Here is a 15738-nt window from a genome sequence, read left to right on the forward strand (position 1 = left end):
CGGCTTAGTCTTTTTATTATTTCTTGGTCGCCACAGCGGAATGAACCGCCAACTTATCCAGCACATGTTTTTTGCAGCGGATACCCTTCCAGCCGCAACCCATCACTGGGAAACACCCATGCACACTCATTCACACACATACACTAAGGACAATTTAGCCTACCCAATTCACCTATATCAAATGTTTTTGGACTTGTGGGTAAAACCGGAGCATCTGAGGGAACCCATGCAAACACGAGGAGAACATGCAAACTCCACGCAGAAACGCCAACTGACCTAGCTGAGGCTCGAACCTGCAACCTTCTTGCTGTGAGGTGAATGTGCTACTCACTATGCCACCATGTTGTCGTATTTATACATTTTTGGACAAATTTATTTACTTAGTAATTTTTTCAAATATTAATTTTACTGATTTGTTTGAACATTGTTTATTTATTTACCTTAATCCTTTTTTTATTCTAAGCAATAGTTGATTTAAAAATTTTCTTAATTTATTATTTATTTTATCTATATATTTTATATTTATTAGATTATTGTAATCCAATTTAACTTTTTTTATTTGAAGCAGTAATATTTTTTTATATTATTATTATTTGTGTTTTTTTAAATAAATGTTTTAGACTCCTTAGCACTTATGGACCATTAATTCAAAATGTTATAGATAAGCATTAGTTAATGTTCAGGAAAACACTTTAGCAATACACAATTAACATACAGTGCTCAGCATGAATGTTTTAAAATAAATATCCATTTCTCAGTGAATATGGGTACTATATATATGTGTATTTGAATAAACAAATTTATTAAACATATATATTATTATTTTAGTCAAAAAACATATTTATAAATGGAAAGATAATATATTTAAATTTATGCAAAATATTGCAAAAAAAAGTACAGACTACAACATTTCAACTAAATCTTTTCTATTTTTTGTTTTTCTTGATTTTTTAAAAATGTAATTTAATATTTTTCTCTAACATATACATTTGGCTACTAATTTTCGAACCATAATTATAAGTTATTTTGTTAGATTAGCTTCAGATTTGGCTTCAGTACTGACTAATCACACAATTATAATATTGTAAAGCATCCTATAGAAAATATACATTTAAATGAGAGATTTGTGGGGATGTACTTATATATGCTGAGCACTGTATATTAAATATGCTGCATTAAGTTAGTCTGTAGCATGTACTGTTATAATAAAATGAACACAAGGACTTTAGACTCGACACAGATTTGACTGAAAAACTCGACTTATTAATGTCTTGAAAATGTGAACGTGTCTGTTTTGTAATCCAATAGTAAATATAAAATATATGTATTTTGCAGTCGCAACATAGACTTTAATAACTTGGTATAGCCTGCTGTTATAGTCTATTTATATCTAAATAAAGGATAAACTCTGAACTTTGGCTGGTCTTTGTTGATTGTGTTGCTGTTCAGCCTGACCACTAGATGTCAGTATATCTGACTATTACTGCATTTCATAACGTCACAGCATGAGTTAGGAAACACAGGTCATATTTTTGTGACTGCTGCGGTCGTTGTGTAGAAGACCTCTATTTTAAGTTTAAACATATACAGCTGACAAGGAATGAATGAAATTAAGCGCTGTAACTGACAAGGTAAAGTGTCGTTTATTAACGTTAGCTACCTTTGTTTATTTGTATGTGAAGTATAGTGTGCTAAGAGTGTTTGGTGTTGACATGACATGCCATCAGAATTGTTTACTAACGTTAATCATTGTGCTTCATCATAATAATTGAGAGACTACATATAACATGTTTTTACTAAATTTTGAATTATTAAGGTTATAATTAAAAAAAAAATTATGTTTTAGGTAATGCAATTTTTGGTTCACAATTCTTGTCTCCTTTGTTTCTCATCACTCCACATAAAAAGGTCAAAACAAATAAATAAGTGCTATATAAATCAGGGGAATTGTTTGTAAAAAGAAAAAACTTCAGAATATTGATTGAAGTGAAATGGCCTATTATGCCCAAAATGATTTTCTCCGGATAGTTCCTTGAATTAAAATCTACAGTCATGTTCAACTATAAACACATATACCACAAAATATCATTTGTTTCACTCAATACAATACAAATAGATCAAGTGTAAAATACTTAAATATTTATATGTTTATTAGTGAAAAAAAAAGATGTTATGAAAGATATCAGATTTTCAAAATTGACCAATGGGAAAAGCACCTGTAGTGTGAATGAACTTTTATACTAACTTAGTAGATTTTGGTTTGATTAATTAGTTTTTAAAAGACCTATTAATTATTAATTTAAGACCTAATAAACTTATTATCACAGTTTATTTGATTAAGTGTGAACAGTGCCATGTGCCAACTAGAGGTAAAGTTGGTTTTACATTCACACATTCGTTCATTTAGAAGTCTCTATATTATTTACCATGTTACTTTGAATATTCGATCGGAATTGGCATGCAAATATTATTTGAAAACAACATTAAGACTGTTTATTTCACTGTGAACAATGTTGTACTTTGATAGTCATTGGCTGCTGATATAATTTCACTGTTTGGAGTTTGCATATAATACTTAAAAGAAATTTTATTATTAAGGGGAAAGTCTGAATGTGCGAATATAAAACCAACTTTACCTCTATATGTGCAATTTGTCGCTCACCAAAATTTGCACCAAAACTGCTAAAAAGTTTCCTGGATATGTTTTTATCTTTATATTTGAAAATGAAGTTAACAAAATGAGAGCAATTCCATGCAATTGTCAACCTTGGCATTAAAAATAAATTTCACCAAAATAGCGAAACCCTTTCTACGTTTTTTTTTTGTGCAGGCTTTTATTTTACAATAAAATACTCAAACATGTCTCTGGCAGTGTTTTCAAACATTTATATTTAATTTACCATAATCACAAAAGTGGCAGTTACACATCTGTCACATCCATAACGAAGTTTTTTTTTCTCATGAATACAAAAAAATGTAAAATAAAACAAAATCAATAATGTTTGTTCTTGCAGCCAACTCTTATCTTTTTGATTAGCATTATTTATTTTGGGTTGTGCGGTTTAATTCACAGAATTTCAACAAAATATGTTCTATACTGTAAACTCGCAGACTTTTTTGGTCACATTCATAACACATGTTTATTTCTCTCATTTAAAATATAAAAATACGTTTACTGATTGATATTTTTCTGATTCAATAACACAGAACTGTGGTTAGTTCTTTAGGAAAATATAAACAGATGTTTCAATATAATGTTAAATTGTATACTTTTTTATGTATACAGTAGGCATGGACCGGTAAAAGATTCTGACGGTATGATAACCTTGGATAATAATATCATGGTTTCACGATATTGTGAGTCCTCTCTAAAATATGTTCTTTTTAAATGTCTGGGTATAAAAAAATGACAACTTTTATCCCCTTTGAACACAATATATTTTAATTTGATAATAATTCAAATCACTCATTGACTTCTGCTGTCTTTATTACTTTCAAAAACACAGATTTTTCACTTTTTAAAATGACATCTTTGAATATCGTTGCTGCTGGAGATACTGTTGTCCTAAAAAACAACAAATAAACATTAAAAAAAATCTTACACATATACCTTATGAATGTTTTTTTAAAACCTTGACTTTTTCAGTCCGCGGTATACCTTGAAAACTGTTATTGTCCCATGCCTAGTGTAGTGCTCAGCAGATATAAGTACACCCACTCACAAATCTACTTTTTAAATTCATATTTTTATTAAGAAGCTATACAATATTGTATTTGTGCATATACATTAGATTAGCCAGTACTGGAACCAAATCTTGAGCTTATCTAACAGGATAACTTATGATAACCGTCGTAAAAACTAGTACACCCAAATGTATATGTTATAAAAAAATATTAAATACAAATTTAAAAAAGAGGAAAAAACAAGAAAAACAAAAACAAAATTATTTAAAAGGATTAGTTGAAATTTTGTAGGTTGTATTTTTTTATTTAATTGTATTATCTTTTAATTTCTAAATATGTTTGGTAACTAAAATATTACTTTAATAAATATATCTGTTTAATAAATCTTTTTTGTTTAAATGCACCAAAATACATGCCTATATTTTACTGAGAAATGGATAAAATTATTCACTTTCGAAATGGGGTATACTCGACTATGCTGAGCATTGTATAAGTTTTAAGCTTATGCTAAAAAATGTCAATAATTGCTCAAGAAAAACAAGAGAACAGAACTGATTTACGAACACAATAGAAATGTCACAAAAACATCTTTAAAAATTCAACAATATATGTAATCTCTCATTATGAGATCATTAAACAAAACTAATCATTAAGTACAACTTAAAGAGTGTTATTGAAATATACAATCCATGACCCATTTGCTTTTCAAAGATGCACACACAGGGTCTTATGAATTACAATGCAATGCACTGACTAGTGACTACATTATTCCCCTCACAGGCTGAAGTCTCCGCGGTCCATTCAGTCAACAGTGCTGTGAGTTTATGATTCAGCACATTATGGTGCGCCACAGCAAACTCCAGAAGCAGGTATTAGCACTGTATCGACAGTTTCTGCGGGCAGCACAGGACAAACCCGGCTTCATACCCAGAATACGAGATGAATTTCGCACCAACGCAGCCATCAAGAAGACGGACGTCATGCACATAGAATACCTTTATCGCCGAGCCCAACGCCAGCTTGAACTGCTTAAAGATGCAAACACAAAACAACTGGGATCATTCAGCAAGTCGAAAGAGGACAGTTGACCACTCTGTTGGTCATGCCATCTTTTCTGTTTTGTAATATTATTTATGGGAAATCACTTTCTTGGCTGGAGCCTTCATAAAAAGCCAAGACCAACTAGATTCGTACTGTTCTCAGGGATGTTTACAATGTAAAGGCATGTTTTAGGTGACAACTTGTTACAGTTTTTACACAGTGTTGTAGTTGGCGGGTTCAAAACTAAGATTATTTAGGTTAAGTTGGTTTTATGTTCACACGTTCAGACTTTCTCCTTAATAATACAGTTTCAGAAAAGTATTTTTGCATAATGCTAGTAGTGAAACCATATTAGCTGCCAATGACTATCAATGTACAACATTGTTCACAGTCAATTAAATATTGTTAATGTTGTTTTAAGTCATGTTTAATTTACATGTGATTTCAGTTATATTTAAATTACCATGGTAAACAGTATAGGGAGCCTGTTGCAAGGTATTACTAAACGAATGTATGAATATAAAACCAACTTTGCCTTAATGATTATTTGCTGCTACATCATTATACTCCATTACAGTGTTTCTCAACCACGCTCTTTTAGGACCACCAACACTGCATGTTTCTGTCACACCCATAACAGGTGTTTCAGTCTCTGCTGATGAACTGATTATCTGAATCAGGTGTGTTAAGAAGATTTAGAAAATGTGCAGAGCTGGTGATCCTCCAGGAATGTGGTTGAGAAACACTGCTCTAATAAACTTGTATCATTTTTGACTGAAATATCTTCAAAGTTACTTTTGCTTGAATCTCATAAATGTCGACAGTGTAGATCATAGGTCTCAAACTCAATTCCTGGAGGGTTGCAGGTCTACACAGTTTTGCTCCAACCCTATCAAACACAGCTGATCCAAACAATCGAGGTGTTCAAAAGAGTCATGAAAACCTCCATTAGTTTGGATCAGCTGTGTTTGATAGGGTTGGGGCAAAACTGTGCAGACCTGCAACCCTCCAGGAATTGAGTTTGATACTTATGGTTTAGAGGTTAATCTGTGTTTGTGGTATCTATTATCTGTTGGACAGGTGTTTATGAACACACATTTATGTTTTTTGACTGGTTCCTTGCTGTAAAACTTTAAAAACAGATAATAATGTACTCCCAAACTTAAAAGTTGTCCTGTTGCTTAAATGATTGCATGCTACTAAAGATGTGATGCGACTTTTTGGTCATACTGATTTTAACAACAACAAAAATACCTAATTTTCAGCTGATTGTAACTAATGTTAGTTATGTACTCTAACAGCTTATTTTTTCTCTTCCAAGTTACTTTTACTGAACATGGGATGGGGTGACACGGTGGCTCAGTCATTGCCACTGTCGCTAGAACAGGGATGTCCAATCTCGATCCTGGAGGGCCGGTGTCCTGCTGAGTTTAGCTTCAACTTGCTTTAACACACCTGCCAGAAAGTTTCTAGTATTTCTAGTAAGACCTTGATTAGCTGGTTCAGGTGTGCTTTATTAGAGTTGGAGCTAAATTCTCTATGACACTGGCCCTCCAGGATCGAGTTTGGACACCCCTGCACTAGAAGGTCGCTTGTTTGAGCCTCGGCTGGGTCAGTTGGCATTTCTGTGTGGAGTTTGCATGTTCTCCCCGTGTTCGTGTGGGTTTCCTCTGGGTGATCTGGTTTCCCCCACAGTACAAAAAAATGCACTATAGATGAATTAAAGAAACTAAATTGGCCGTAGTGTTTGTGTGAATGAGTGTGTATGGGTGTTTCCCAGTATGGGTTGCAGCTGGAGGAGCATCCACTGTGTAAACCACATGCTGGATAAGTTGGACTAAGCCGAAGGAAAATTAATGAATGAACATGGGTTGTATTCATTTAACACTAAACTTTCCATTTTTTAAGAGGCGGAAAAAGTATAAAATGGTGATCTGTTCGAGAGAGTTTTTGCTATTCAGCATTTCTTTTAATAGCAATAACTTTTAAAAAAGAAACAAATAAAAAAAAAAACTTGTTTATATTAATGAATATAGCCTATATTTGTTACACTTTGACGTAGTAGAGAAACCTCGAGTAATGACTAGCCAGTCCGTTAGTGGGCGCAATTGCGAAATGTGTTGTTTTTTTCCTTGCGGAACAAGAACAAACTTCAGTGTAAACAGGAAGATTGTGCGAGCGGTGGCAGCGGAGCTAATACGCTAAAATTTAACTGAACTGTTTAATATACCTTAATTACCACGTAACGTTACTGCATTTCTTTTTATTATTAAGAAGTGCGTTATTATGGCGGAGTCAAACGGGATGACAGATGCTCAGTTAATTCAGCAGGTGAGTCAAACAGATGTACTGTTCAAAATAATTCAGCATATAAAGCATCGTGTATCATATAAAATCAATAACATAATATCATTAAAATCACAATATCGTACTTTTTTAAAAGTACGCTTCATAATTCTACCAAATAATTCTCTGATATGTTGAAACCGACGCATTTGTTGGTTTCAGCTGGCTCTGCTCGGCTGGCTGAAGAGCGACAGTGTCCAGTGTAAGGATTTTCTCACTGCGGTCACCGGGCTGCAGGTCGGCCGGGAGCTGCTGGACAGACTCTCTGGGCAAAGCAGAATAGATGCTTACAGGGTAAGAACCTTAGAACTGATGCATTTGCTTTTTACTGGTGTCTTGCTAAAATTTACTGTGATTGTAAAGTGATTTGATGTTGAGCCTAGGCAAGGGTAACTAACTTCTTGTAACCCACAAGCCAGAAATCATGACAGATTATTTTCTTACGCTTTTGAGAATGTTTGAAAAATGTTTAATTGTTAATTAAACTGCTTTTTAAAGTGTTGCTATTAAAGGTTGTTAGTTAAAAGTTAATGTAAATTACAAGTGAACACTATCACTGATAGTGATTTTTTTTTACTTTAGCTATTTTTATTCGTTTATTTGTAAAGCACTTTTCACATGTCATTACAGAATAAAACGGCTTTTATTTAGTAAAAAAATCAATAAAACGTGATACAGCTGAAAGGACTGTCCTTCATCTTTACCACGATTTACAGAATAGGGTTGGGCATCTAAGCTATAATGCCGATCCGATACGCATCTCGATACAAAGAATACGATCCGATATATTCGCGATACATTTGTGACATATTGCGATGCAACACGATACGATTCACACCCATATCACGATACGATGCGATATTTCAGCACTAACTAATTAGATCAAGTTTATGAGATGATGTGAAAGAGGATGCTGTGCCATTGAATGAGTTTGATTATTTATAAACCAAGCAAAACCAAGACTTTTTTTTACAAACTGGCTCTTCTCTCAGAGCCAGAGTGTCAGTTTACAGTAGAGGGCCATTTTAGAACATATAGCACATATTATTTAAGTATTTTCAAGATAAACAGAATGTATAAGTGCAATATATATTAAAAAAATATGTATATATTTGCACTCTTTCAACATAAATAAATTTAGCATTGCTCAACAAGAATTGTGATTTAACTTTTCAACTATGAAAACAAGTTTTACAAAGATATATTTTGCCACTGAATATTCAAAACTTAAGGTTGTGAACTAGCAGTGTTATGCTGCTTTGAAACATCACTGTCACTGTAAACAACAGGCTGATAAAAATATAACAAACCAGCAATCTTCTTGCTGTGAGGTGGTCAAACTACCCACTGTGCCACCGTGACACCCAATTATTTTTATCATTATTATTATAAATATTATTATTATTATAATTAAATAAAAAATAACAGGAGGAGGTGTTTAAAACCTTCGTTCTCCGTGACACTAGGCTGAATATCTTTGCAGATGAACAATGCAATAGCATTCGTTATTGGCGTAGAGCGAGCAGAACTGTTGCGCATGGAAAAAAAACTTGCAATGCTTTTCTCACCACTTTTGGAGCTGGTTGAAGCAGTGCGAAAGCCGGGGATGCAGAAACACTGGAAGATGCTTTCACAACAACACCGTGGCGCTGCTTCAAGTGAGATTTCAGATTAGTCGTACTGCCCGCGTATTTTACAGACGCGCGGCACATTTTGAATAAAAATAAAATTGCATCTGTCCTGTCATGTCGTCCATTCTTAAATCCATAATGTTGCTTGCCATACTTTAGATTTAAAACTCAGTGGGGAATAAAATGTTTGTTTTGCTTCTCGCGCTTTCTGAGGGCGCTCCACTAGCTTCATCCGCACACCTGATAGTTGTAGTGTAAGTGTGCACATCCGCAAATCCGTTGCTAAGGCTTACTTTATGTAGGTCGATTAAATTATGCGCCAAAAACAGGTTGACAACACTTGTTAATAAATAAAAAATACATTCTATATTAAAAATATAAGCTGTATCTCGGAAAAATCGATGCATCTCGCAAAAACCGATGCATCTCGATTTGCTTCCAAAATTTCATTCATCCTCTGCTGCTCAACCGATGCACTCGCATCGTGCACGCGCATGACCGCGTATCGATACATATCGGTTAATCTTCCCATCCCTATTACAGAAGACACATATTACAAAGTCAGTAATTGCAGTACAAGATTCAGCACAAGTATCATTTTATGACATATCATAAACAGGGGTTCTGCAGGTTTCACCAAGTTAAATTGAAGACCTTTAAAGACATTTTAAGACCATTATGAATAAAAATTTTGACTTATACAGGAGTAAATGCTAAAGATTTTATTTGAATATCTTATTTGGAAAAAATATTTTCATTTGCCCTTTAAAAATAATTATAATTGAATACATTTAATAATACAATAATAATAATTTAACAATGAAAAGTCTAGATCAGGTCAGTATCCCCTGTACTAAATGGAGAACTTTTAAACAAATGTTACTGTTATAAGGAAAGTTATTAAATGCTATTGTTAAATAAAAAGTTAAACGTTTTACCGAGATATCACTTGAATTTGTTGGTGATTGCATTGGTGTTAATGGCCAAATGGGGTAGCTATACATGAACAAAGAAAAGTTAAGTAAAAAAAACTAAAAAAAGAAAAACAAAACAAAAAAAGATTTAAGATCTACAACCCAACATTTCAGTAGATTTAAGACTTTTTAAAAGCCAGCGGATACCCTGCATACAACCCTAAAATACTGATTGTCAATTTTACTGTCAATCTTTATCGTTTTTATATTTTTTTACTTATCTGTGAAATCACTTATTACTTTATAATTTACTACAGGTCGAATATTTAATTCATTTTACAAAAATGTGTTCACTGAATGGAATCCGCTGTGTAAAACATAGGCTGGATAAGTTGGTGGGTTATTTTGCTGTGGCGACCCTGGATTAATAAAGGAACTACGCCGAAGGAAAATTAATGAATTAAATAAATCTGTACAACATCAGAACAAATAGTGGCAGCTCAAAACCTTTTTTTGGTATTAATACACAATTCTGACCTAGGCAATATTCTGTATCAGACAAATAAAAATAATACAAATCACAAATTGTTGAAAAAAGTTTCAACAAGATAGAGCAGTATGTGAATGTCCCATAATACAATTAAAAAAGGTGTAAAATAATTGTGTTGTTTTATATACTCACTGTACTGAATTGTACATGATTCTTTAATTCATGTTGAAATCACTTGTTCATTATTATTGCGATTTCTACACCACACAGTCTAATCCATCAACTCTATCACGGAGTATCAGAACACATTGTAGACCAGACTCACACAATCATGACGTGTTTCCACAGATGGAGTGCATTCAGAGTGTTGCAGACTATGTGAAGAAAAATCCCAGGGCTTCCCAGCGAGAGCTCAACGCTGAGGTTGAGAAGAACGTGCTGCTGTTTGCCTCTAGAGTGCAGGCTCTCTAAAACACTCAGTGAACACGTCACCACAGCACTGACCTTCACTCTTCTTTACTGACCAGACTATATCGCTGCTTTTCTTTTTTCTACCTTTTTCTTTTTGTATATTGATACATGTATCTGTTGAGCTTTATCTAATTTGTTTACTATGCAATTTTTATTTTATTTTATTCAAAATAGTCATAAACAGATATTTTATGGGCAACATTTTTTAATGGTGTATGTATTGTAATGCTGAATTTACTCTTAATGAGATTTTTTATTTTATTTTACAGATTGTACATTAAGGACTGTAACAATACAGAGATAAAGTGCTGCAGCTGTGATGCTGTTTGAAGTTTTCCTGTTTTTTTGTCTGTGGTAAACATAACTTGATGATGCTTTGATGTTTTGTTGAACAACGTAAACTGCGCACCTCAAAGATTCTTATGTAGTCAATTTTATGTTTATTCAAAATTAAACTTCTTGAGAATTTATTTTTAATGCTAGTTTGTACTTTTTTAAACCATAAACTAAAAGAATTGAATTACAAAAACCAAAGTGTGAGTGAAAATGTAAGTCTCTTATATTTACACGCCACTTTATTAGGTACACCTCACTAGTTGGGGGTTGGACCCCCTTTTGCCTTCAGAACTGCCTTAATCCTTCGTGGCACAGATTCAACAAGATACTGGACATATTACTCAAAAATTTTGGTCCAAGTTGACATGATAGAATCATGCAGTTGCTGTAGATTTGTTGGCTGCACATCCATGATGCGAATCGGATTGACTCTGGTGACTGTGGAGGCCATATAAGTGCAGTGAACTCATTGTCATTATCAAGAAACCAGTCTGAGAAGATTTTCGCTTTATGACATGGTGCATTATCCTGCTGGAAGTAGCCATCAGAATATGGGTACACTGTGGTCATAAAGGGATGGACATGGTCAGCAACAACACTCAGATAGGCTGTGGTGTTGACACGATGCTCAATTGGTCTTAATGAGCCCAAAGTGTGCCAAGAAAATATCCCTCACACAATTACACCACCAGCCTAAACAGTTGATACAGCAGGATGGATCCATGTTTTCATGTTGTTAATGCCAAATTCTGACCCTACCATCCGAATGTCGCAGAAGAAATCGAGACTCATCAGACCAGGCAACGTTTTTCCAATCTTCTCTCGGCCAATTTTGGTGAGCCAAGCCTTGTAGTCTTTTCTTTTCCTTTTCATAGCTGACAGGAGTGAATTCTAGTGTTTTATTCTGCTGCTGTAGCCCATCCGCCTCAAGGTTGGACGTGTTGTGCCTTCAGAGATGCTCTTGTGCATACCTTGGTTGTAACGAGTGGTTATTTGAGTTACTGTTGCCTTTCTATCAGCTCGAACCAGTCTGGCCATTCTCCTCTAACCTCTGGCATCAAAAAGGTATTTGCGCCCACAGTTCGGACCATACTCTGTAAACCCTAGAGATGGTTGTGCATGAAAATCATGTAATGCATGTAATTGGATTGATTAGAAATTTGTTCCAAAATGGTTTGGAACAAGTCAAGGGAGACTAAATGATGACAGAACTGGCAATTATGGGTGAAATGTCCTTTTAAAACTTGCAATTTAAATTTAAACTGAAACAAAAGTGATCATACGTGACCATGTCTTGTGTTTGTCATCATTATACATGTATATAACGCCAAACAAAGACTCATTCATTTACAGTAGTGTGAAGACCACATTTTAGAGTGCTGATTTTAACACGTAGTCGACAAAGAGAACAGTGAGGAGGACGAAGAGAAAAGAGACAGACTCCATAATGAGCTTTGGGCTATCACTACATTCATCACGCAGCACCTGTGATGAATTACATTATGCAGATCACACTTCTCAGATCTCTTGATGACTTTAAAGACAGTGTAGCACTCAGACAAGCAAAACCCATGATTAGCACCGCTGCTTTTGGAATAATACGAGCGCAAGACATGGCTTTTTGCTGTCTTGCGGCGGCAGTTGCCCAAACACTTGTCTTCCTGATGAGGACAAAGTTTATGAATAAAATACCCCTCATTCTTTTGATATAGCGCTTGTGTGTCTGTCTCCAGCGCACCTGGGCACTTACAAGCAATGACCAGTACTCTAATGATGGGGAATACAGTCTTGTGAGCTGGCAGACAAGATGAAAGGCAAGGGTGGGCTGGTCAGAGAGAACAAAGCAATGTCGTCTCAGCCATCTGAGCACATCGCACAATAGAAAGAGAGTACCACGGCTATATTTTCGTCTGTCAACATCAAACAAAGTGATATTTTAATGTCGGTAAAGCAACAAGGAAATAGCGGTCTGTCAGTTGTTTGGAGCTTTTAAATCACCCTTGTTGAAATGTCCTTGAATTTTCTGGGAGATGATTGTAATCGGATAGAGGAGAGGGCGATTGTGAGTGTTTAGGTATTTATCATGACAGTACTTAAATATAAATGACCATAAATTGCACTAAAATGCCATTACTAGTACTGTTACGGAGCTACCAAAATGTGTGTGCGTATTGACTTTTGGCCTTATGAATAACAGGAAGCAGGTGATTAAAAATGTATATTATTATGCAGATATATGAACCCGCTTCATATCATCAGCTGTTGATTCATAAAACATTTTCAGTTTACGTCAGTGGAAATGAATGCAAATCAAGTCTTCAAATATCCATGTCACCTCTATGAAGATTATACGGTTTGAGGGCATGGTGTCTGAAATCTAAGTAAATCACAGTAATCATCAATACGTCTCTCTGAGTGTGTCTCAAAAACTGGAGCAGCCTAACAAGACAGCCAAGTGCCAAGTCTGGTCTGGACTTACTCAAATATAGTGTTTTAACAATTTTTTTCGGCATAAAAATGAATCACTGACATTTACCTCTGTTAACTGACCAGAACCACTGAATGAACTAGTATTAATAAGACTACCATGTTTGTATGTTTTACAGTATGATATGAAGCAAGTTGGAAAAAAGTGACACATGGGTATCAATTTTAGAAAATGGTTATAACATGCATATTGTTCAGGCAATATGTCAACAATAAATGATAAGACTTTTGATTCTGTCAAAAATGAATTTGGTTAATTATGTAAAGCTTTTGGCATAATTTGCTAAATGAGTAGGACAGAATCAGCTGTAATACAAGTTTGTTCTATTCTCTTTTACACTCACTGGCTTCTTTAATAGGTACCTGTGCAACTGCTTGTTAACGCAAATTTCCTCAACCAATCACATGGCAGCAACTTAGTGCATATAGGCATGTAGACATGGTCAAGACGATCTGCTGCAGTTCAAACCGAGCATCAGAATGATGAAGAAAGGTGATTTAAGTGACTTTGAACATGGCATGGTTGTTGGTGCCAGACGGGCTGGTCTGAGTATTTCAAAAACTGCTGATCAACTGGGATTTTCATGCACAACCAACTCTAGGGTTTACAGAGTATGGTCTGAAGTGTGGGCGCAAATGCCTTGTTGATGCCAGAGGTTAGAGGAGAATGGCCAGACTGGTTTGAGCTGATAGAAAGGCAACAGTAACTCAAATAACCATTAGTTACAACTGAGGTATGCACAAGAGCATCTCTGAACGCTCAACACGTCCAACCTTGAGGCGGATGGGCTACAGCAGCATAAGACAACACCGGGTGCCACCCTTGTCAGCTAAAAATAGGAAACAGGCTACAATTCACACAGGCTCACCAAAATTGGACAATAGAAGATTGAAAAAACATTTGTCTGGTCAGATGACTCTTAATTTCTGCTGCAACATTTGATTGGTAGGGTCAAAATTTGGCATCAGCATCATGAAAGCATGGATCAATCCTGCTGTATCAATAGTTCAGGCTGCTGGTAGTAGTGTAATGGTGTGGGGGATATTTTCTTGGCACACTTTGAGCTCATTAATACCAAATGAGCGTCAAATCAAAGCCACAACCTACCAGAGTATTGATGCTGTTGATGTCCATTGCTTTATGACCACGGTGTACCCATCTTCTGATGGCTACTTCCAGCAGGATAGTGTGCCATGTCATAAAGCGTGAATTATCTCAGACTGGTTTCTTAAACATGACAATAAGTTCACTGTACTTACATGGCCTTCACAGTCACCAGATCTCAATCCAATAGATAAATCTGATAAATACGCAGCAACTGCGTGATGCTATCACGTCAATATGGACCAAAATCTCTGAGGAATACTTCCAGTACCTTGTCAAATATATGCCACGAAAGATTAAGGCAGTTCTGAAGGCAAAAGTGGGTCCAACCCGGTACTAGTAATGTGTACCCAATAAAGTGGTTGGTGTGTGCAGATTATGTCAGGAAAAAACATAAATACTAAAACCCCATAATATCCTATAAACTGACAAACATGTCATGGTAAGAAGACCTATCAGTAGAGCAAGAACATTCAATAAACTTCAACTTGGGTTAAAACAAGCATTTTTTGAGAGTATCTAAATCATTGACTGTCACCATCTTTGGTATCTCTATGAAAATTCAACTTTCACACAGTGGGATCAAAAGCAGTTTTTGTCTATGACTGGCTGTTTAATGCATAAATATATCCAAACGCTAAACCTTATAAAATATGTCATTTTATCTGAAATGCTCAGCAACTATTGCACAACTTTCTTATGGATAGGGCTTAACAGTTGGTGTTTAGAACTCACTAGTATTTTATAGGCTATAAATATTTAATTGTATTTCTAACATTAATTAAATAAATTTTTAACATTAATTAAATAATCTCCATTCTCAAAATTGCCAAGGTTTTTTCTCTGCCTTGCTGTGTGTTTTTTTTTTATTATTACTTCTAACCTCTATACAACATTATCCTAAAAATGATGTGTATTTTCTGATATTTTTTATTATATTTACTGTGTTTACAAAATTGTTAATGTTACAGGCCCATAGCCAAGGGGAGTTTGGGTGGTTCGAAAGACTCACCCCTCACTGACAAAGGTCCAAAATTTGTCACATACATGAGCTCATTTGTCTTTTTTTTGACTGCTATGCCATCATAAATTGTGAAAATATCCCATCTAAAAAGACTTTAAGACCAAGTGGAACCTATGTCGCTTTGATGGAAAATAATTGTTTGTATTTGCCAAAACTGATTAGCTGAAGTCACAGCAGTCCAACATCCAGCTGTGCAAGAAAACATAAGA

At 34.8% G+C, this 15738-nt stretch overlaps 1 protein-coding gene and 1 long non-coding RNA gene across 2 annotated transcripts; both read left to right on the top strand.

Moving 5' to 3' along the window:
• Positions 1 to 1492: 1492 nt before the first annotated feature.
• sdhaf1 (succinate dehydrogenase complex assembly factor 1) lies at positions 1493 to 6464 on the top strand. The gene is made up of 2 exons (XM_002665941.8): positions 1493 to 1631; positions 4465 to 6464. The coding sequence occupies exon 2, from the start codon at positions 4509 to 4511 to the stop codon at positions 4770 to 4772; it is 264 nt and encodes an 87-aa protein (XP_002665987.2). The 5' UTR covers positions 1493 to 1631; positions 4465 to 4508; the 3' UTR covers positions 4773 to 6464.
• A 408-nt stretch (positions 6465 to 6872) lies between these two features.
• Positions 6873 to 11031, top strand: si:ch211-191j22.3. The gene is given in 3 exon segments (NR_131904.1): positions 6873 to 7056; positions 7234 to 7365; positions 10455 to 11031. It is a non-coding gene; the product is annotated as a si:ch211-191j22.3 (long non-coding RNA).
• Positions 11032 to 15738: the final 4707 nt, after the last annotated feature.

The sequence above is a fragment of the Danio rerio genome, chromosome 21, assembly GCF_049306965.1.
Source record: "Danio rerio strain Tuebingen ecotype United States chromosome 21, GRCz12tu, whole genome shotgun sequence".
NCBI classification, from domain to species: Eukaryota; Metazoa; Chordata; class Actinopteri; order Cypriniformes; family Danionidae; genus Danio; species Danio rerio.